Source organism: Papio anubis, chromosome 10, assembly GCF_008728515.1.
Source record: "Papio anubis isolate 15944 chromosome 10, Panubis1.0, whole genome shotgun sequence".
NCBI lineage: Eukaryota > Metazoa > Chordata > Mammalia > Primates > Cercopithecidae > Papio > Papio anubis.
Genome location: NC_044985.1, coordinates 86,882,023 through 86,904,405, shown reverse-complemented (window position 1 = coordinate 86,904,405; position 22,383 = coordinate 86,882,023). Strand labels below are relative to the sequence as shown.

Here is a 22,383-nt window from a genome sequence, read left to right as displayed (position 1 = left end):
ATTATACTGTGATTAGGCAATAAAATGAAATTGTGTACAAAGAAAGGCATTGAGAACAGAACAACATGGTATAATTTGACATGAACTTCAATGTTTTCAGATTCTGTGATATATAGAATCTGTTCAACTTTTTTTCTGAGATAGCAACAACAGCCCACTGCAGCTTCAACCTACTAGGTGCGAGTGATCCTCACACCTCAGACTCCCAAGTGGCTGTGACTATAGGCACGCACCACCATGCCTGGCTAATTTTTGAATTTTTTTTGTAGAGACAAGGCCTCACTATGTTGCACAGGCTGGTCTTGAACCCCTGGGCTTGAGTGATCCTGTCATCCTGGTCTTCCAAAGTGCTGGGACTACAGGTGTGAGCCACTGTACCTGGTATATTTATTTTATAATCTCTGCCTTCTAATATCAACATATGAAGTCTTTCTAGATCCATGTTTACTGTCTACTTCTGTTGGTTCTCATTCCTGGCACTTTCCCCTGAAGTCCTAGCGGGAGGAGGAGAGTGAAGTGGGTTTGCTTAGAATCTAGTTGATCCTTATGCCAAAAGTGTAAGCTTCGGGAATCAGAAGGGAAATTCCGGTTAGTCCCTTGGCTTTACATTTGATATCTGTTCTTTTTTTTTTTTTGAGACGGAGTCTCGCTCTGTGGCCCCGGCTGGAGTGCAGTGGCTGGATCTCAGCTCACTGCAAGCTCCGCCTCCCGGGTTCACGCCATTCTCCTGCCTCAGCCTCCCCAGTAGCTGAGACTACAGGCGCCCGCCACCTCGCCCGGCTAGATTTTTGTATTTTTTTTAGTAGAGATGGGGTTTCACCGTGTTAGCCAGGATGGTCTCCATCTCCTGACCTCGTGATCCGCCCGTCTCGGCCTCCCAAAGTGCTGGGATTACAGGCTTGAGCTACCGCGCCCAGCCTGTTCTTTATTATTATTGTAAATTGATCTTTATTATTATTATTATTTTGATTACTTACTCTGGGGGAATTTAGAAGTTCAGTACTGAGTAGCCCTATGGAGAGGCCCATCTTATAAAGAACAGAAGCCTCTTCTAACCTCTGCCCACTTACAAGGCCATGAAAACAAAAGCTCAAGTTCATCAGGCAAAAGAGGATTTCATTTACCTAAGTTTCTGCTTTCATTAAGATTTGGCTTCATAATGCCTTACCATGTTGCCAGTTTTTCAATGCTTTTAAGATGTTTCTTAAATTTTATCCAGAATGTCTAATAATTTTCAGAAAGGTTAGCCTCAACAACCTAGTCTACCTTATTACCAGAAATGAAAATCTATACTTAAAGACCATTTTTCCATTATACTTCTTGGTCATGTCTTATGCTTGCCTGGAATATCTTCTGTAACTATTAAGCTACTATACATTCTTTAAAACCTTGATTGATGCTACCTCTTCCACTAAGCTATACCTGATGACTTCATCCCTCCATCTTGCTTTAGTTGACTTATTATCTGGACCTACAATCTAAGTGGGAAACTGAGTCTAGCTGGGAAAGCATGCCCTCAGATGAACTCACAGTCAATTAAATAGATGAAGGCAAAAATTTTGATGAAAGGAAAACCCATCACATCCAAGAGAGGTTTGGAAGCCACTTTAACACAAACAAAAGTAGTAATATTGTAAGAGGTGTATGTATACAAAATAGGCTTAGAATACACCAATTCCTAGTGAGAAAGGTTTCAAATTTTACTTTTTGTATGTTTTTATTAACTTTTTTTTTTTTTTTTTGAGACAGGGTCTCACTCTGTTGCCCAGGCTGAAGTACAGTGGCAAAATCGCGGCTCACTGCAGCCTCAACCACCTGGGCTTAAGTGATTCTCTCACTTCGGCCTCCTGAGTAGCTGGGACCACAGGCACCTGCCATCATGCCCAGTTAAGTTTTGTATTATCTGTAGAGGCAGGGTTTCACCATGTTGCCCCAGGCTAGAATTTCTTAAAAAGTTTATGTAACTATCCATTCAGATAACTAATAAAGTTCTAGGTCTGATCAATATACTGTAGAAATATCACTGTTAAAATCAGCAGAACTGGCCCGCATCTGCAATGTTAGGTAAAATACGTCCTTTTGCATGAATTCTGTGTTTATATTGGAGTCTCACACATGGTGGTCAGGTAAAGAAGCTTCTGATGCAGGCTGGGCACACTGGCTCACGCCTGTAACCCCAACACTTTGGGAAGCTGAGGTGGGCAGAGCACTTGAGGCCAGGAGTTTGAGACCAGCCTGGTCAACATGGTAAAACCCCATCTCTACTAAAAGTACAAAAATTAGCCAGGCATGGTGGCACACCCCTATAATCACAGCTACTCAGGAGGCTGAGGTACGAGACTCAGTTGAACTCGGGAGGTGGAGGTTGTAGTGAGCCGAGATTGCACCATTGCACTCCAGCCTGAGCAGCAGAGCAAGACTCTGACTCAAAAGTTTCTGATGCAGGTGTTTTTGGGAAGTCAGTCAAGTTACCAAAGGGTGCACTGTGGTCCAGGATACAGATGGTAGGGAAGGTTGTATATGGGAATCCTCTACACTTTCTGCTCAATTTTTCTGGGAACCTAAAACTGCTCTAAAAATGTAATTTATAAACTTTTAAAAAATTAACCAAATAAAAAATAGGAAAATATACAATTCAAGTGCATACAGTAGGCACCCAATAAAAATGAGTCAAACGGGACTAAAGTTAATTCTTTAGGAAAGAAAAATATTATTAATGTATTAATTAAATATATTAACATGTATATATTAACATACAGACATATTACTATAACATTAACACTTGTCAAATGGAGTTTAAAATATTCCATGAAACTTGAAATAATCTTCAAGTTTCATGTCAAGTTGAAGTTTTTCAAATTAAATATATTAATAATTTATAGTAGTAAATGTAATTAATTTACATATGCATAAAGAACTAAAAGTCTCTGAATAATGAGATTTTCTGCAACTGACTTCCGGCATACCTGTATTTTCTAAATTTTCTACAATTAAGTTATATATCTTAATCGAAAAATTAAAGCTCAGCATAAAAGTAAAACATTACTATTTTTTTCTTAGAACATAAATCTAATCAAAAAGTCAGGCCAGATGCAGTGGCTCACACCTATAATTCCACCATTTTGGGAGGCCGAGGCATAAGGATTGCTTGGACCAGGAATTCAAGACCAGCCTGGGCAACATAGCAAGACCCTGTCTCTTAAAAAAAAAAAAAAATCGAGTCAGGTGCAATGGCTCATGCCTGTAATTCTAGCACTTTGGGAGGCCAAGACGGGTGGATCACGAGGTCAAGAGATCGAGACCTTCCTGGCCAACATGGTGAAAACCTGTCTCCACTAAAAATACAAAAATTAGCTGGGCATGGTAGCACATGCCTGTAGTCCCAACTACTTGGGAGGCTGAGGCAGGAGAATTGCTTGAACCCCAGAGGCGGAGGTTGCAGTGAGCCAAGATCATGTCACTGCACTCCAGCCTGGTGACAGAGCGAGACTCCATCTCAAAAAAAAAAAAAAATTGTTCAGAAAATAGCCAGGTGTGGTGGCATACACTTGTAGTCCTAGCTGCTTGGAAGGGTGAGACAGGAAGATCACTTGACCCCACGTGTCCAAGGTTACAGGGAGCTACTACAATTATGCCACTGTACTCCAGCCTGGGTGACAGAGCAAGGCTCTGTGTCTTAAAACAGAAAGTCCATATATTTTTCATTTTTCTCCATAAAGTTCATTCACTAGAAAGGTTAAATTTTATATTTTGTACAGACAAAAATCACTCAATAAAAAAGAGGTATAAATTCACCTCATAGTGGCATCATAAATTACATACCTTTCTTACCATTCAAATGTTTAATGTCAGTAAAAATTATGTAGTAGTTAAACACATCAAACAAAACTACATTTTTTTTTTTTTTTTTTTTTTTTTTTACCAGAGGTAAACTGTTTTGAAATGCTTGACTTTTGTGTGAAATGGGTATATCATTTAATCTTCTTTCAATCTGGGTGGATACCTCTACCAGTCTGAATCTAAGTCACAAAACATCAAGAAAAATGTTGGTATCTCTTAGATACGGCTAAGAATAAGTTATTTTTTCATTTTTTAAACAGCAGGGTCTGTATAAAATATATTTAAGAGTAGAACTCATTTTCATTAATGAAAACAAAGTGGCACATTATAATGTAAATTCCATTATTTTAAATAAGAGCTGATGAAGGGATGAGGAAGCAAATGTTGCTAACTCTTGCCTGAATTCTGATACTTTCAAAGGATTTCAAATATGGCTATGGCACATTTCATAGTCAGTCTACATAGTTCCCCATATCTTAATAGATTTTGAGTGACTAGAACAAAATTGTCACAAAAAAACTGAATTATATTTCCACAAAAGAAATCAAGAGTTGGGGGTGGAGGGGTTAAAAATAAGAAGAAATCAAGGGTTTCTGTCAATAGCCAGGCTGAACATATATTAAAACACTACAAGGCATTAAACCTTGATCTAGAAGCACTTTACTTTACAACTTTAACAATGAAAGACTACTGAAAATTAAGTGGAACACCTGGATTCCAAATGAACCTACTTAAAATGCATAATGAGGATTCTACTAAAGGAGAATATTTAGGCCGGGTGCGGTGGCTCACGCCTTGTAATCTCAGTACTTTGGGAGGCCGAGGAGGACGGATCACAAGGTCAAGAGATCGAGACCATCCTGGCCAACATGGTGAAACACTGTCTCTACTAAAAATGCAAAAATTAGTTGAGTGTGCTGGTGCACGCCTGTAGTCCCAGCTACTTGAGAGGCTGAGGCAGAAGAACTACTTGAACCCAGGAGGCGGAGGTTGCAGTGAGCCAAGATCATACCACTGCACTCCAGCCTGGAGATAGAGCAAGACAAAGATTCTGTCTCAAAAAAAAAAAGGAGAATATTTACAATGGCAACTACTGAATACCAATAATTAAAGCAAGTAATAACAGTGATTCTTTACAATTATGTGAAGTCTTAATAATATCATTTCTCTAGAGCATAATAGACTAATTATCCACATCTTAATGTATACACACATAAAACTATTCTTAGTAATTGTATAAGAGGTACAAACAGGTAATATTAGAAATAACAGCAGACCTAGAAAAAATGAATAAGGGAATAAAATATCTAACATTATAAATTACACTGATCTATGATTTAAAGAGGTTATACACACACAAAAAAACAGACATAAATATACATGTCTCAGCCCTAAATTCTGAAGATAACATAACAGGAAAACCTAACCTTTTTCTTGCTAAAATGAGAAGCAAGACAAGTATATCCCTCATTTCCATTACTGTAGAATATTAGTTATAAGATAATATAACTAAATAAAAGAGAACTAGAAGCAGAAGAATGAGAGGCGGAGGGAAGTCCTCATTTTCAGTAGAGGACTTCCTAATGCAGAAGGCAAGCTGAGAGAGCTGCTCAGTCACAACAAAGTGTAGTCTCCAACGCCCACTTCAGACATAGCAAAAGGAAAATGATGGGGGAAAAAAAAAAAGAACCTCCAAGATACACAGTCAAGAGCAAGAGAGAAGACTAGCCACGGCAGGTACTGAGTCATATCATAGAACATTTCTTTGAGGATAGAGAAAGCGGGCAATATTTGCCCAATTGGATTTGCAGAGGACAGATACTAAGTGTCCTCTGAGTTCACAGATCATAATATCAAGAAAAACCACAATTGGATCTGATGTATACCACAGATTCCATGTTTCAAGACTGGTATCATGACTGGATGAGAGTTTTGGAGTTCTTGAGATAGATATGAAGTACATTTTGCATATAGGAGAAATATGAATAATTGTGCCTAGAAAGAAGACTGTGGTAGATTGGATCTTTGGTCCCAATTCTTTACTTGCTTGTAGCAAAACTTGCAACGTAATTTTGCAGAAAGGAAAAAAAAGCTGTAGCAAATGTACAGCTATCAAAGTATGTCAGATATAATAATTGTTCAAGGTTTGTTTCTAAAACTAAGGTCCAAGAATGCTCGGAGTTATCAGAAATATTTTCAGAGGTCTATAAGCTCCATATAGAAATTTTTAAAGTTTGCACTCCTGTTTTTATCAATTTTTAAATTAAGCATATTAGGGAAAACTACCTCGTGACTAGTATTGCTACTCGATTTCAAAGGTCACATTTGGATTGCTTCCAAGGGATTATCAGTGACAGTTCAATTTATAGAGCAATATTTTTCAAATTACAGATCTCTGGATTTACAGATGGATTCTTAGGTGTCTGAGAATTTTCAGATGCTCTAGAGCAGTGCCACACAAAGTGTGGTACACAGACCAATAAAGATCCTTGGCCAGGTTAGTACAAAGATGAAGAGGAAACATCTACAAACTTTAGTAGCAGTTTAAGAGTAATTTTAAGTCTGTTGAATTTAATAATAAAAAATTAATATAAGGACTTACATTTTTAACTTTTTCACTCTTTTCAGAACTGCTTTTGCGAAAGCCACTAATATTTATTTATTTATTTACTTACTTAGTTACTTACTTCAGAGTCTCGCTCTGTTGCCCAGACTGGAGTACAGTGGTGCAATCTTGGCTCACTGCAGTCTCTGCCCCCCAGGTTCAAGCGATTCTCGAACTGCCTCAGCCTCCTGAGTAGCTGGGACAACAGGTGTGCACCATCATGCCCGGACAATTTTTGTATTTTTAGTAGAGACAGGTTTCACCATTTTGGCCAGGCTGGTCTCGAAATCCTGGCCCCAAGTGATGTGCCCACCTCGGGCTACCAATATTTAAACTGTCAAATCCAATATATGCTCAATAATGCTTTTCCTTTTTTTTTTTTTTTTTTTGAGACAGAGACTCACTCTGTTGCCCAGGCTGGAGTGCAGCGGCACACACTTGACCCACTGCATCCTCCACCTCTTGGATTCAAGTGATTCTCTTGCCTTAGCCTCCTGAGTAGCTGGGATTACAGGTGCATGCCACCACACCCAGCTAACTTTTGTATTTTCAGTAGAGATAAGGTTACATCATGTTGGCTAGGCTGGTCTCAAACTCCTGACCTCAAATGATCCGCCTGCCTTGACCTCCCAAAGTGCTGGGACTACAGCTGTGAACTACCATGCCCAGTCCGTAATACTTTTCTTGACTGCCATGTTGATTTTGACACCCCTGACTACTTTTTTCATTTCTTTTTTTCTTTTTTTTGAGACAGAGTCTTACTGTCACCCAGGCTGGACTAGAGTGGCATGATCCTGGCTCACTGTAGCCTCAAACTCCTGGGCTCAAGTGAATCTCCCACCTTGGCCTCCTAAAGAGCTAGGATTATAGGCATGAGCCACTGTACTCAGCCAATATCCCTTTACTTTCTGAGGCAACCCAGTCACTCCTGGCTCCTCTCTCATTTAAACTTACAAACTTTTCTTCCTCTGTCACATATTTATTTATTTACTTATTTAAATAACAGAGATGGGGTCTCACTGTTTTGCCCAGACTGGTCACAAAACTCTATCTTCTTCTTAAATGATAATGTTCTTCAGGACTTCCTTTTACCTTCTTCTCTTATTATTCTCATAATAACTCTCCAATAATTCCCAATATGACAACTCTCAAATCTTTATTTTCAGCACAGACCTCTCTTCTAAACTCCAGATATTGAGTATTTCCACCTGAATGTCCCACAAACACGGAGAAGTCAGCATGCCTACCTGAAAACCTAGTGATCTTGTCTAGCTAACTTTGTGAATGTGAAGACCACTTTTTTTTGTGCAAAACAAACAAACAAACAAACACAGGAAACTATTTCAGACTCTTACACATCTGCACATTATGCTCCACACCTACACTTAAGTACTATCAATTCCACCTGCTTTCAGGGAAATTTAAAGTTTGATGCTCAAAAGGAAAGAATTTAAAAAGTTAATGCATCTTAACAACTTTTTCATTTCAGGTCCACTGATAGAAACTATACATTTCTTGCTTTCATACCTAATTTCTGAAAACAAACATGTAAGTGGTAACTACTACTACTAGGCTGCTAATGATTTTGTTTTGTCTTCTTTAGAGTCAAAGAACATTACCTTCCTTACACACAAAGCCATTATTAAGTCACAGAAAATTGAGAGCCATTTTCACACTTTGCACATACCAGAGACTTATTAAATGTGGCTTAAATTATAAGGGTTGATGTGTATCGGTCCATCTTACTAAAAACTTATTTAGGATTATAACTAAAATTGCATTAATAAGTTAATAATTTTCTCATTAAATGAATATTCACTAATTCCATTTTTCCAAATCTATGTACAAAAGAAATACTTGCCTTTTAACTGAATAAAACACCTCTAAATTCTATTTTCTTTTTGAAGCAAAACTTTTATTCTGAAAAGGAAGTTTACTCTGAGCTCACTGCAAAACTATCTATTTCAGTCATATTCCAGATTTAGCAGGACAAAGGGCAAGAGCAGGAAATGGAGCATCATCAGCATCCAAAATAAATTTGGTTTAGAGTAGGGAGGACCCTCAAATCATTATTCAAGATAAATAAGCACTATGCTTGAAAGCAAAAATAACTACAGATGTAAAATCAGTTAAGACATGCGTGAATACAGCTTCATTACTACTGATAAAATAGTAAGAGAATATTGCCCACTATTATTATATTAATACAAGGGTAAATGGAAGTAATCCTGATACACACATGTCCATACCCACACATCTGCAAAATACTCATAAAGATTACATTTTTATCTCTCTTCCTCTTAAAATACATTTAAATAAAATCTTTTTTCCAAAAAATTTTTACAGATATGTAAAATAGTTATGTTTTTCTATTTGACAGATGAGAAAACTGAGATACAAAGAAACTAGGTTAACCTCTTTTAGGTCCTTAAGATCAGACACAGAACTGGGACTAAATATCACCTCTAATACTGTAGCTTCACAAAATTGTTCAGGGCAAATTCAATCTCAACAAAATAAAATAAAATGTTTTTAAATCTAATGACAAAAATGAACCATGGATTTCAATCTACACTGCCACATTTCAAAATGCTGTGCTTTTAAGTCACTTTGTATCTTTTTACTCAGTTAACGCATTTGATACTTTACACCAGACAGAACAAAAATAGCTTAATCTTATCTGACTTTGAGAGGCTAAGTTTCTTTCTTCTACATATTCTGGTGACCAACTAACTGCAGCACTCCCAAAAGGCTAAATGTCTAATAGAAATACATCCTTTAGTCTGTTCAAGGGTTGCAGTTGAGATAGGGAATTTATGATACATGCCTTTTTCTTTTCTTTTTTTTTTTCTTTTTGAGACGGAGTCTTCCTCTGTCGCCCAGGCTAGAGTACAGTGGCGAGATCTCGGCTCACTGCAACTTCTGCCTCCCAGGTTCAAGCGATTCTCCTGTCTCAGCCTCCCGAGTAGCTGGGATCACAGGTGCCCACCACCATGCCCGGTTGATTTTTTTGTATTTTTAGTAAAGACAGGGTTTCACCATTTTAGCCAGGTTGGTCTTGAACACCTGACCTCATGATCCACCCACCTCGGCCTCCCAAAGTGCTGGGATTACAGGCGTGAGCCACTGTGCCCGGCCGATACATGTCTTTTTCTACACACATATATGAATCTCAAAACGTTGTATATAATAATATAGAAAGAAAAATTGTTCTCAGCACCATCTCTCTTACTGTATGCTAAGTGAATATCAAGAAATACAGTGAATAACATAGTGCCTACAACAAATATAGAAACTAATTTTTTCTTTTTTTGAAATGGGGTTTCACTCTGTCACCCAGGCTGGAGTGTAGTGGCGCAATCTCGGCTCAATGCAATCTCCACTTCCCAGGCTCAAGCAAACCTCCCACCTCAGCCTCCTGAGTAGCTGGGACCACAGGCATGCATCATCATGCCTGGCTAATATTTTGTATTTTTGGTAGAGATGGGGTTTCACCAGGTTGGTCTCAAACTCCCAAGCTCAAGTGATCCACCTGCCTCAGCCTCCCAAAGTGCTGGGATTACAAGCATGAGCCACGACGTCTGCCCTGAAATCTTTAGACATTAAAAAAAATACTGGGCCGGGCGCAGTGGCTCAGGCCTGTAATCCCAGCACTTTGGGAGCTGAGGAGGGTGGATCACCTGAGGTCAGGAGTTCAAGACCAGCCTGGCCAACATGGTGAAACCCTGTCTCTACTAAAAACAAGAGTTCAAGATCAGCCTGGCCAACATGGTGAAACCCCGTCACTACTAAAAATACAAAAATTAAGCAGGGCCTGGTGGCATGCGCCTGTAATCCCAGCTACTTGTGAGGCTGAGGCAGAAGAATAGCTTGAACCCAGGAGGTTGGAGGTTGTGGTGAGCCAAGATCAAGCCACTGCACTCCAGCATGGGCCACAGAGTAAGACTCCGTCTCCAAAAAAAAAAAAACGAAAAGAAAAAAAAAGACCAAAACCTGTACACATAAGTACTAGTATTAAAATACTTCTATATTTAAGAAAAAGACACTCAGACAAGAAGTAGTTAACTACTGAAGTAAAATCCAGATACAAGATTAAACCTGTTCACATTAATGTTTAACTTATAAGAGCTATAAGAAATGTGCTGCTAATCAAATCCTTGACCCTGGGTGGGGACAACCATTTGAAGGCAAGAAGAGTTCAGACTATACAATTTGGTTTTTTTCCTTTTTTTTTTTGAGACGGAGTCTTACTCTGTTGCCCAGGCTGGAAGGCAGTGGTGTAATCTCAGCTCACTGCAACCTCTGTCTCCTAAGTTCAAGCAGTTCTCCTGCCTCAGCCTCTCGAGTAGCTGGGATTACAGGTACATGCCACCATCCCCGGCTAATTTTTGTATTTTTAGTAGAGACGGGATCTCACCATGCTGGCCAGGCTGGTCTCAAACTCCTGATATCAAATGATCTATCCACCTCAGCCTTCCAAAGTGCTGAGATTACAGGCATGAGCCACTGCGCCCTGATTCAGACAACTTGAATTAATAGTCTTATACACTGGTGAAAGAATCTTTAGACAGCAGGAATGTTGGGTGATTAGAAATCATCCTGCTTGTATTATGTAATAACTACATAAGGTTTACAAAGTAACCTATTAGGAAGAAGACACATGTTTCTAACAATGCAATTAAAGCCTATTCCTAGAAGGAGAAAGTAAAAAGTTAGACCTGAAAAGTCTGGTAACAAACCAAATTGCATAACACAAAGAAATGGTAAGTATGTGAGATGACAGATATGTTAATTAGCCTGATTTGATGATTCCACAATGTGTGCATGTATCAAAACATTACATTGTACCCCATAAATACATATAATTATTATCAATTAAAAATAAAATCAAATAAATTGCCAAGTTTTATACTCAAATTCTTTCAAACATTGGGACTCCATCTGCTAAAAACTGAAACTAGTAATTTATTTTAATTCTACTTAAAGGACTTTAGTCACTAGTATTTAGGCTTACAACTGAACCCAGGCAGAAGACATATATATTCCATTAGCATTCTTTCAGCATTGCTATGACCAAGGAGTATTACCCAAGGGTTATTTCTGAGGTAGTACTACCTACTAGACCTACTGAACTTTTGTAATGTTCAGGGGCAACTTTTAAAACATGACATAGAAATGCTGTGATGGTAGGTACCTTAATATTGACCTATTGTTAATACACTGTGGAATATCTGTGCCAAGGTTAGCACTATGGCAAACATGGAGGTCTTAACCTTACTGCCCGGAAGCAGTCCTTCAAAAATCTTCCAAGGTATCTTCTTTAATCAAGTATGTACACAATGTTTTCTGTAGACATCAAACCAGTCAGGGCAACAAAAGAGCAGACACTTTAATCATTAAAAATGGACTTTATATCCTAGAAAAACAATTGATCATCTTGGGAGGATGCTAGTAAATTAACTCATTGTGAAAACTGACAAAGAGAATCAAACATATATGCTGTCTGCCTTCCCTTTAAGGAACTGTAATCAAATGCTGAGACAGTTCTCAATATAAATTACACAGTTTTGCAAAATCCTAATAAAATAACGCATATAGGCAAAAATCACAGATGGCCACTACACTAATAAATTACTCTAGCCCTCCACACCCAAAACAGAACCCAAATCAATCAAGCCCCTGTTTGGTCAGTTTTCAGATACTAGAAGAGAGGAACAATTAAATAAAATCAAGGGAATTCAATGAGTAAAACATTCAAACTGTAGAAAACTCTAAAGTCAAAATCTGGTTTCCTCAACATATAAATAACAAAGAATAAAACTATGGTGAAGGGGAGCCTACAGATGAAAATGTTTAGCAGATATTTTCAACAAAATACATGTGTAGTTTGTTTTAAATATTGAGCCAAACAGTGGGAAAACACGAATATTAAGACACTAGCAGGAAAGTTGGAACACTGATCACATATTTGATAATTTTAAAAATTGTGTTGTGATTGTTTTTAAGAGGAGTTATACATATTTAAATATTTATAGATAAGGTCATAAATTGTCTGGGATTTGCTTTAAAATAATTAGGAGATAGGGCAAATTCACAGTTATACATAAACTGTGACTAAACATGAGCTGGTAATAGTCGAAACTGGGTGATAGATACAAAAGAGTTCACTATAACGTCTTCTCTACTTGGTGCATGCTTGAAAAATTCCACAATAAAAGTTTTAAAAACAAAGAACTAGAAAGTTCTACATAACAATCTACAGAGTAAGAACAACAACAACAAAAAAAACTGCTTGTCCCTCAGAGGTCAAAACAAACAAAAATCTTAATAGAGAGTTAGATAAGCATTCTTCCTGTATATACATACACGCACACACGCTTACTCAACAAATGAGAAAAACCGAGACCCAAAGAGGTAAGTCTTGTTCAAGGTTACAAAACAAAGCAGCAGCAGAGCCAAAACTAAACTACAATTTCAAGCCCACAAAGAGGTCTAAGAAGCTTTTGAAACTAAGTGGTAGAAAATATTTTCATAAGAAGATCTGAGACCTCAAGTGGTCTGAAAGCTCATTAAAAGTGTAAAAAAAAGCCTTAAAAGTTTGTCAGGTGAGAAAAAAAGTCAGCTGGTTTGAGAGGCTAAATGCTAGAGTGAAAATAATAAGGCAAAAAGTATAGAGAACAACTGGGTACAGTATTTGGTAGTCATCCTCACTAGAAAGAAAATTTAAATCTATGAGGTATATTTGGTAGCTCCCTGATTCAAGGCGTCTGCAGAAGAGAATGTTGTCTACCTTACAAAGAGCTTATTCATGAACCGGTAAAATATAAAATCGTATTTTTAAATAAATACTCTTCAAAAACAAGTGAAAAAATTTTAAGTCTTATTAAGCACACAATATTATTTAAATCTTAAACCTAAAAATGAGATTTATATTCCTGTCCAAGAAGAGACAGGCTTCAAAATCTGACAGTGAAGGGCCTTCATTATTGAGGATTAACATTTCAAAAGAGAAGGGATGCACATTTATATTAAAAGTCATTAAGAAGAATAAAATTCAGTGTATGCCAATGAACTATACTATCTGTTTAATAAGCTTTAATATTAAATTTAATAGTAAATCTACCTAAAAAGAATATAACCTATTAATGAGACATGTAACCTCATTCACCAATGTCATTTTGAAAACAGTAAAACCTAGTAAATTTGATATATTTTTAAATAAATCATTTTCAAACTACTGGGTATTCATACTAAAACTTAATTTTAATTTTTGGTTAACGTGTTAGTGACTATTTTCAAAAGTGGTGAATTGGATTCCTTTTTTATTGGAAGCATCTATTTTTAAAAAGACATTTCTGGTATCAAATTACACAAGACTAAAAACTATTTTAAACATTCATATTAAGCATTTCAAAGTATATGTCCTTTAGTGATTATAATATATATCAAACCAGGAGGTCAAAGAAAATTCCAGTGTAATCTCTAAATTTAATATGACAGATAAATGAGACCACTGTTAAATAATAATCTGCCTTTTAAGGAGCATGAAAGGATAATGCAGAAGCAGAATCTGTGACTTGAGAACTTCACCACACAGACTTAAATTAACTCAAATAGTACATTATGGGTGTTTCTCTGACCCTTGCCAGTATCTTCAAAGCAATAATGTACCTCCCCCACTTCAAAAACATGTTTTTAAGGAGTACTCTTCTCAATAACTTAAAATCAAAGCTATCAAGTAAAAATTCACATAAAGACAAGGAGGGGAAAGAACATTATTTCTGAGTGACAAAAATATTAAGGAGTAAAAATGGATAAAAGTATGCACTTGAGTCAGGTAGTACTGTGTTTCTCTGCTACTCACTACTCCTGTAACCCTTGCATCAGTTTTCCCATCCGTAAAGGGGATGATCACAATATTCACCTCACAGTATTGTGGAGAGAGGAAATGAGACAATGCTCAAAGAGTGCTAACTTAGTGGCAGTCACACAGTACGCAGTTCAATCAATAACCTTGTGATGCAATTTCAAAGGTTCATTCCAAGAAAAATGCTTAATGCCCTTCTCATAAAAATGTCTCTATCCTACACTCACTTGTGGGAGAAAATGAAAAACACAAACAAAAATAAAAATATTTTATTTTTCTCTTACGGGCATAATTTTACTTATATAATTTTAGGATCATTTGGGGATAAGTATCAAATAAAAGCCACACCCTACAGTTTTTAATGGTATGCCAATATTGTATGTGTGTTCAAACCTGAAAAAGAGGAAAACAGAAAATCCTTTAAGTGCTTTTAAGTTTGGGGTTATTCGTATGACTAAATACACTATTATCTGTTAAATAAAGTGTTAATACTGCCAGTCACAAATTTTATAATAAAGTATTTTAAAACATAAAAATAAAAAGGAAAGCAATTACCTTTGTACAATAAAGCATCCAAAGTTCAAAGAGCCTCTCTCTGGATGCCATTCTGGCTTTTCACTCTGGCACTTTAAGTTTCCTTAAAAAAATTATGTTCAAGACTACAGCATGTTCATTTTATTTTCCAAGTTCTTCAGCCGTTACAGTAAAGCTCATAGCAGTAAGGAAAGCAAAAAGAAGTGAAACAAATGGACTGTCCTCTGGTTAAAAACAAAAAGGCAATTTCAGCAGTCACTCCAACATCTCTTCATCGGTGGTAGTTGGGCAATTAAATAAATCTGTGAAAGAGAAAAACATCCACAGGTTAGAAAAAGAGGCCGTATTAAAAAATCTAGCCTTATCAGAAACGAAAGATGTATCTTCTTCACTTTCCACAAACAACCCGCTATACTTTCACATGGACTGATTAGATTTCATAGAAACTTGTGTTTCAGGAAGACATTACAGCTAACACAGTATGTCACATCATAGAATCCTCTAGGGCAGACAGACTCCTAGAGATGGGTACATGTTCATAACCAAAAATGCGTCCAGTGAGAATAAGGAACAAGACTCCCTTCCCACTCATACCTTTTCTACAGACACAAGGAAAAGGTCCACATCTCAGACATTTCAAATACATCAAAGCTCTTAGAATGTTCTTGTTCTGGTCTCCCCTTCAAAGTTGTTGGGGCCAGGCGCGGTGGCTCACGCCTCTAATCCCAGCACGTTGGGAGGCCCAAGTGCGTGGATCACCTGAGGTCACGAGTTCGAGACCAGACTGGCCAACATAGTGAAACCCTGTCTCTACTAAAGAAATACAAAAAATTAGCCGGGCGTGGTGACGGGCAATCCCAGCTACTCAGCAGATTGAGGCAGGAGAATTGCTTGAAACCGGGAGGCAGAGGTTGCAGTGAGCCGAGATCCTGCCACTGCACTCCAGCCTGAGCGACAGAGCAAGACTCCGTCTGGGGGCGGGGGAAAAAAAAAGTTGTTGGGACTGTTTGCTATGTAGCAGGGCAGGGCGTGGGGGCGGGGGAGGAATTCCCAGTTCGTTTGTTCTAACAATCCTCTGAGAGTGGAAGTCCACCCGCCCACCTGGCCTCTCCACCTCTCCATCCAAGAGAAGTGGGCACGCACGCACGGGAGAGGAACTTCCCGAAGAAGCGTCCAGGTGTTTGGGGGAATCTTTAAATTTCCTCCTCGCATCCCAGACAACACAAACAGAGGCAAACTTAAGGTGTGCCAAGCTGCCAAGAGAAGCTCTAGAACTGAGCAACGCGGACTCGGCGTCTCCCGACCGCGATCCCAGCCTGCACTACAGTATCGAAACACGCCCGGACAGCCTAGCCCACTCACAGCCGCCCCTCACTCTGCAGACCCTCCACCACCAAGCACCGGGGCCCTCCCATTTCTCGCCATGCCGCCCCCTCTTCCCAACGGCCCGCTCCCCATCACCGCGCTCACATTGGGTGCCGCGCCGCAGCCGCTGCCCCGCCGCCGTCTAACTGCTTCCCTCGCCCCCTTCCCAAGGCGAAGCCCCGTGTCACCCCGCAGCCAAGAAGGCGGGCGGGCGGGACATGGGGGCGGGGCGCGAGGCCGGGAGGAGCCGGGGGCGGGGCTGCCCCCTCGGCTAATCATTTCGGCCGCTGAGGATTTACCCAGCCCTCGGGCGGCAGCTGTTCAATGGTCGCGTAGGCTGGGGATGGGCGGGGTGACTTGAAGCCCCGCCCCAGCATACCTGCGCAGCCGCAGTCGACAGGCTCTGGCTGCCCATCCCTTGGCGGGCGCCGGCCGCGGCCCTGGAGCCAGCCTTCCCTCAGCTGGACTAGGAGGAGGGCTGACGTGCCGACGTCTACGCCCGCCCCGCTTTTCGCTGATGGCGTCATTTCCGTCAGTCATCTGAGGGCGTGAGACCCTACCGTGTTAAAGGGGATTTTGTTTTGACTTATTTGTAGAACCGAGATTGGTCCTGGGAATTTAGAGTAATGTAAAAAGACAAAACACACACACCAACCCCCCCCCAAGAAAAATATCCTTTTCCTTTTTTGCCTGCTTTCGTCGTCACCGAGTGTCACATCCAAAGGGCTTATTTTACCACCAAAGACTTAGAAAGGGTTTTGCTTTTTCAGAAAAGAAGCAAAAGGCGTTTACTAGCTATAGACAACTTTCAGAGAGATTTTGTTTTGTATAAGGAAAAACGCGTAAGATAACTCACCTTTGTTAAACCTAAACATTTCCACAACTTTTCATTGTGAAAGATTTCAAGTATATTCAAAAGTAAACTAGTATTGTGGTAGAATTCTTAGTTTACTGTCACCCAGCTTCAAAAATGATCAAGTAATGTCCCATCTTGTTTCATTTGTAACAACGATCCACAAATTGCCTGTGAAGAGCCAGAGAGTAGACGAGGTGCAGTGGCTATCGCCTGTGATCCCAGAATTTTGGGAGGTCGAGGCGGGCGAATCCCTTGAACTCAGGAGATCAGCTTGGGCAACAGAATGAGACCCTGTCTCTGCAAAAGAAATTTTAATTAGCTTGGCGTGGTGATACACGCCTGTAGTTTCAGCTACTTAGAAACTAAGGTGGGAGCATCGCTTGAGCCTGGGAGTCAAGGCTGCAATGAGCTCCGATGGCGCCACTGTACTCCAGCCTGGGCGACAGAGCGACACACTGTCTCAAAAAATAAAAATAAAATAAAAAGAGCCAGACAGTAAATATTATAGGCTTTGCAGCCCATTCTGGTTGCAACTTGCTTAACGAAAATCAAAAGAACAATATTTTACGATATGTGAAAATTAGACGAAATTCAAATTCAAGTTTCAGTGTCCTAAAATTTTATTGGAACACAACCATGCCCATTCCTTTAGTATCGTCTATAGCTTCTTTCACTCTACCATGGCAGAATTGAGAGTAGTTGCTTGCAAATTACGCCTTCAATTTTTTATCCTGAAATGACATTTTACATTCAGCACTTCTTGGTTATCCATTAGGCATGTGAAATTTATATGTCAAAACTTTGGGGGGAAAATATACTCTTCCTGTGGGATTCCCTATTTTAGTACTTAGCAACTCCATTCTTGCACAAGAACCTAGGAAGTGTGCTTGCCACCTTCCTCATGTACTTCACATCCAATCTAATCTTTTCAGCTATATCTCCAAAATATATCTAACCATCTCTCAACACTTTCTTCCTTAAATGGATGGTGGTAACTATTTAAAATAGTAGTAGTAACCACTATCTTTCTTTTCCTTTTTTTTTTTTTTTTTTTTTTAATTAGAGGCAGGGGCTTCGTATGTTGTCCAGGCTGATCTCGAACTCCTGAGTTCAAGAGAGCCTCCTGCCTCTGCCTTCTGAAGTGCTGGGACTCCAGGTGTGAGCCATTCATTGCACCTGGTCGTGGCTACTATCTTTAAAATGGTTTAAGTTACTACAAAATATTTTCTAGCTTATTGTAGTAGCCTTCCAACGTGTTTCCCTGACTCTGCCCATGACTCTACCCCCAATCTATGGATTATTCTCAACACAGCAAACAGAGCGATCTTTTAACATGGAAGTAAGGTGTCACTTCTCTGCTAAAAAGCTTCCAATGGCTTCCCATTCCACTTTAAAAGGCCTGCAAGGACCTACTTCATTTTCCTCCAACATTTTCCTCTCTGACTTCTCCAAGTATTCTGGCCTTTCTTACCTTACTTGAGACACGACTTCTTTGCTGCTTTTCAAAGGCACAAAGCACACTCCAGCCTTAGGGATTTTCACATGCTATCCCTTCTACCTGGATGTCTCTTTCCCCAGATGTCTGCACAAAATCTCTCTTTTTTTTTCTTTTTTAGATGGAGTCTCGCTCTGTCACCCAGGCTGGAGTGCAGTGGCATGATCTCGGCTCACTGCAACCTCCATCTCCCAGGTTCAAGCAATTCTCCTGCTTCAACCTCCCGAGTAGCTGGGATTACAGGCGCCCACCACCACACCTGGCTAATTTTTGTATTTTTAGTAGAGATGGGGTTTCACCATGTTGGCCAGGCTGGTCTCAAACTCCTGACCTCAGGTGATCCACCTGCCTCAGCCTCCCAAAGTGCTGGGATTACAGGCATGAGCCACTGCGCCTGGGCTGCACAAAACCTTTAAGAACCACCTTATCCGGGCTGGGTGCAGTGGCGCACACCTGTAATCCCAGCACTTTGAGAGGCTGAGGCAGGATTGCTTGAGGCCAGGAGTTCCAGATCAGACTGAGCACACCAGTGAGACCCCCACCTCTATTTAAAAAAATGAGAAAAAAATTAGCCCAGTGTGGTGGTACTTGCCTGTAGCCCTACCTACTTGGGAGGCTGAGGTGGGAGGATCACTTGAGACTAGTTCAAGGCTGCAGTGAGCTATGATCATGTCACTGCACTGCAGCCTGGGGAAAAGAGCAAGACCCTGTCTCTAAAAAAGTGAACTAAAATAAAAAGAATCACCTTATCCGTGAAGCTCTCCTTGACCCTTCTTGCCAAAATAGCAACGTTTCTTCCTTCTTACTCTCTTTTTCACTGTAGCACTTATCAGCTGATATTAATATATCATTTGTTTGTCCAGTGTGTGTGTCCCCTAATAAAATGTAAGCACCAAGAAAACAGGGACTTTGTTCACTGCTATATCTTCAGGTTCTTGAACAGTTCTGAAACACACAGTAGGAACTCAATAAATATTTCCAGACTAATATGAATGAAAGAAATTAGCTTTTTCACCATATGCCTCTATATCTCCAATCCGTCCAGTTTTTCTATAAACTGTTAATGTACAGCATGTTGGACTCTTCAAAAGACTACCACTATAAAACATAATCAATTTGTAAACTAGAGCGAAAAATGTGTTGTCTATAAACAAAAGTTGATAATATTGTACAACTTGCTTCTCAAACTTTCACATGCATACTAATAACCTGAGGATCTTGTTAAAATGCTGATTTTGGTTCAGTAGGGCTGGGATTCAGTGGGTCAGCAGTCTGTCAAGCTCCCAAGCGATGCCAGTGCTGCTAATTCACAACCACACTTTGATAGTTTCCTATAGTTAATACAGAATGCATCTGGTTTGTTTCGGAGGCAGTACTGATAGATTTGCATGGATTCATCCATCTATTATCATTTTCTTCTCCTTGCATCTGACTAGTGACACAGATTTGAAGAGGTATAATCTGTGGCTGTGACACAAAACCAAACCAATTGCTACATATAGGCATTGAATCTCCAAGCATGACATTATTGCAGTTACAGCTAGAAAGAGAGAAATACATTGTCTAAGATGCCACATGACAGTCCCTACCGGGGCTCAAACGATAGCAGTATTTTGCTTTGGTATCTATCATAGAGGCAGTCCTCAGCTTTGCCAGCAAATAGGAAGACTCCAGAGGACTGACCCTCAATAAACACACAAAAAACTAAAACATGTAACCTGTGTGTCCCTTCTTTCTGTCTCATAGGAGGTCTCAAGCTATGCATTGACAAGGAGAAACTCAGGAAACTTGCCCATATTGTCTCTAGGAGTCTACTAGTTGATTCTCTTTTCTGTATGATAATTAAACTAAGGCTGGTACCCATCAAACTTCTGTGAACCAGGATTATCACAGTTTAATATCTTCTTTCCCTTTTCCCTTAGATGAAATACCCAATGGATATTAGTAGAGCATTAAGTAGTTCTTTTTCTGAAGGGTGCAAGCGTTCCCTAAAGCTACAGAGAGTAAGGGGAGATGAGGAGTTATGCTTTTGTTTAGATAATTCTTTTCTTTGTACCACAAACAAGGCAATAATTACAACACCTCACTGCATGGGTTTAAGTAAGCTGTCCCTCCTGGAACAGGAGTTCTTAGTTTCTTAGTTCTCAGTTCTCCTGTGTCTCTTCCCCAAAGTCCTGTCTTTAAGCCATTCCCCTCTATAGTGTCCCCATTATACTCACAGAATAAGAAAGGGTGGATCCCAGCCCCTTCTTGAGCCTGGCAAATTCTGCTGCATTTAGGTAACATCTAGGTGTCAGCTAGATGCCAACATTCTTCCTCTGTTGAGGCTTCTGATGGCTCCCAGGAGTGGGGATAAGCTTTGGTTTCATGAGTGAGCCCCTCAACAACATTGAGATGTTTCTCTACCAATGAAACTACAGCTACTTTTTCTCCCAATGTACCTTAAGATAAACACATTTACCACCTTGAGAACATTTTCTTTCATAAGACTATATGACCCAGCAGCTTCTAAAATAGCCTGTCCTTTTATGTTAAAAGTATATATCTGGTCTGATTTTCATGAAAAAGGCCTCCACATTAATTTAAATGGTCTTGCACTCAAATAGCATCTCAGTTTATGTCAGAGCTATGAGTTTCAGTTCATCTCACCAGATACAACCTTAGAATGCCACTAAATTTATTAACAATGAAAAATACACCTGCCAGCTGGGCATGGTGGCTTATGCCTGTAATCCCAGCACTTTGGGAGGCCGAGACAGGTGGATCACTTGAGGACAGGAGTTCAAGACCAGCCTGGTCAACATGGCGAAACCCCATCTCTACTAAAAATACAAAAGTTAGCGGGGCATGGTGGTGCATGCCTGTAATATCCAGCTACTCCAGAGGCTGAGGCATGAGAAATGCTTGAACCCAGGAGGCAGAGGTTGCAGTGAGTCAAGAACTTGCCACTGCACTCCAGCCTGGTGACACAGCAAAACTCTTTAAAAACAAAAACAAAAACAAAAAAAACCTGGCAAGGCAATCGAACTATTCATATCTCTTGGTCAGGGCATTATCTCCCCATAGAAAAAAGTGTGTAAGGAAGTAAATTATATTCTCAGGGTTGCTTTTTCATCCTGAGTCAAGTAAAACTAACTGGATTAATGTGAAGGTAGTATCATCTTTTATAATAGCCTGCATGCAGCCATTTCCACTATGTGCAACCTGCCAATCGAAGCAGATACTTGGTTTGGTTGTGCTAGATAAAGTGTTTTCCCTTGGGCAGATCTGGAGACATATGGTCAAGTTTTTGTTCTTTGACATTCCTCTCCTAAGTCCCGTTGAAGCTCTCTCTCTTCTATCCAAACTTTTTTAGTTAGCCTGTCTATATGCATTCAGATTTTCTGATCTTTTCTAAAAAACGCCTTTGGTTTTGTTGATTATCTTTATTAATTTCCTATTTCAATTTCATTTATTTCTGCTCTAATTTTTGTTATTTCTTTTCTTCTGCTTGCTTTGGATTTAATTTGCTCTTCTATTTCTAGTTTCCTATGGTACAAGCTTACTGACTTTAGTTCTTTTTTTTTTCTCTAATATTCAGTGCTACAAAATTCCCTCTGTTTTGGCTACATCCCTCGAATTTTCATCAGTTGTATTTTCACTTTCATTTATTTTAAAATATATTAAAATTTCTCTTGAGGTTTCTTATTTGACCCATGTATTATTTAAAAGTATGTTGTGTCAGCTGGATGCAGTGGCTCACACCTGTAATCCCAGCACTTTCGGAGGCTGAGGTGGGCAGATCACGAGGTCAGGAGTTCGAGACCAGTCTGGCCAACATA

At 39.5% G+C, this 22,383-nt stretch overlaps 1 protein-coding gene across 8 annotated transcripts in view; it reads right to left on the bottom strand.

Annotated features, from left to right (window-relative positions):
- The window catches only part of NBEAL1 (neurobeachin like 1), a 205,692-nt gene extending 188,988 nt beyond the window's left edge, over window positions 1-16,704 (bottom strand). For 6 of the 8 annotated variants that reach the window (XM_009182820.4, XM_003907834.5, XM_009182815.4 and 3 more), the window contains exons 1-2: window positions 16,317-16,449; window positions 14,868-15,148 (exon numbers count right to left, since the gene is read on the bottom strand). In XM_009182820.4, coding sequence (XP_009181084.2) covers window positions 14,868-14,918 — 51 coding nt within the window. In that variant the 5' untranslated portion in view covers window positions 14,919-15,148; window positions 16,317-16,449. Of the gene's footprint in view, window positions 1-14,867; window positions 15,149-15,440; window positions 15,611-16,316; window positions 16,450-16,590 lie in introns of those variants that run through there. The other 2 variants (XM_009182816.4, XM_009182817.4) reach the window with 2 other exon arrangements.
- Window positions 16,705-22,383: the final 5,679 nt, after the last annotated feature.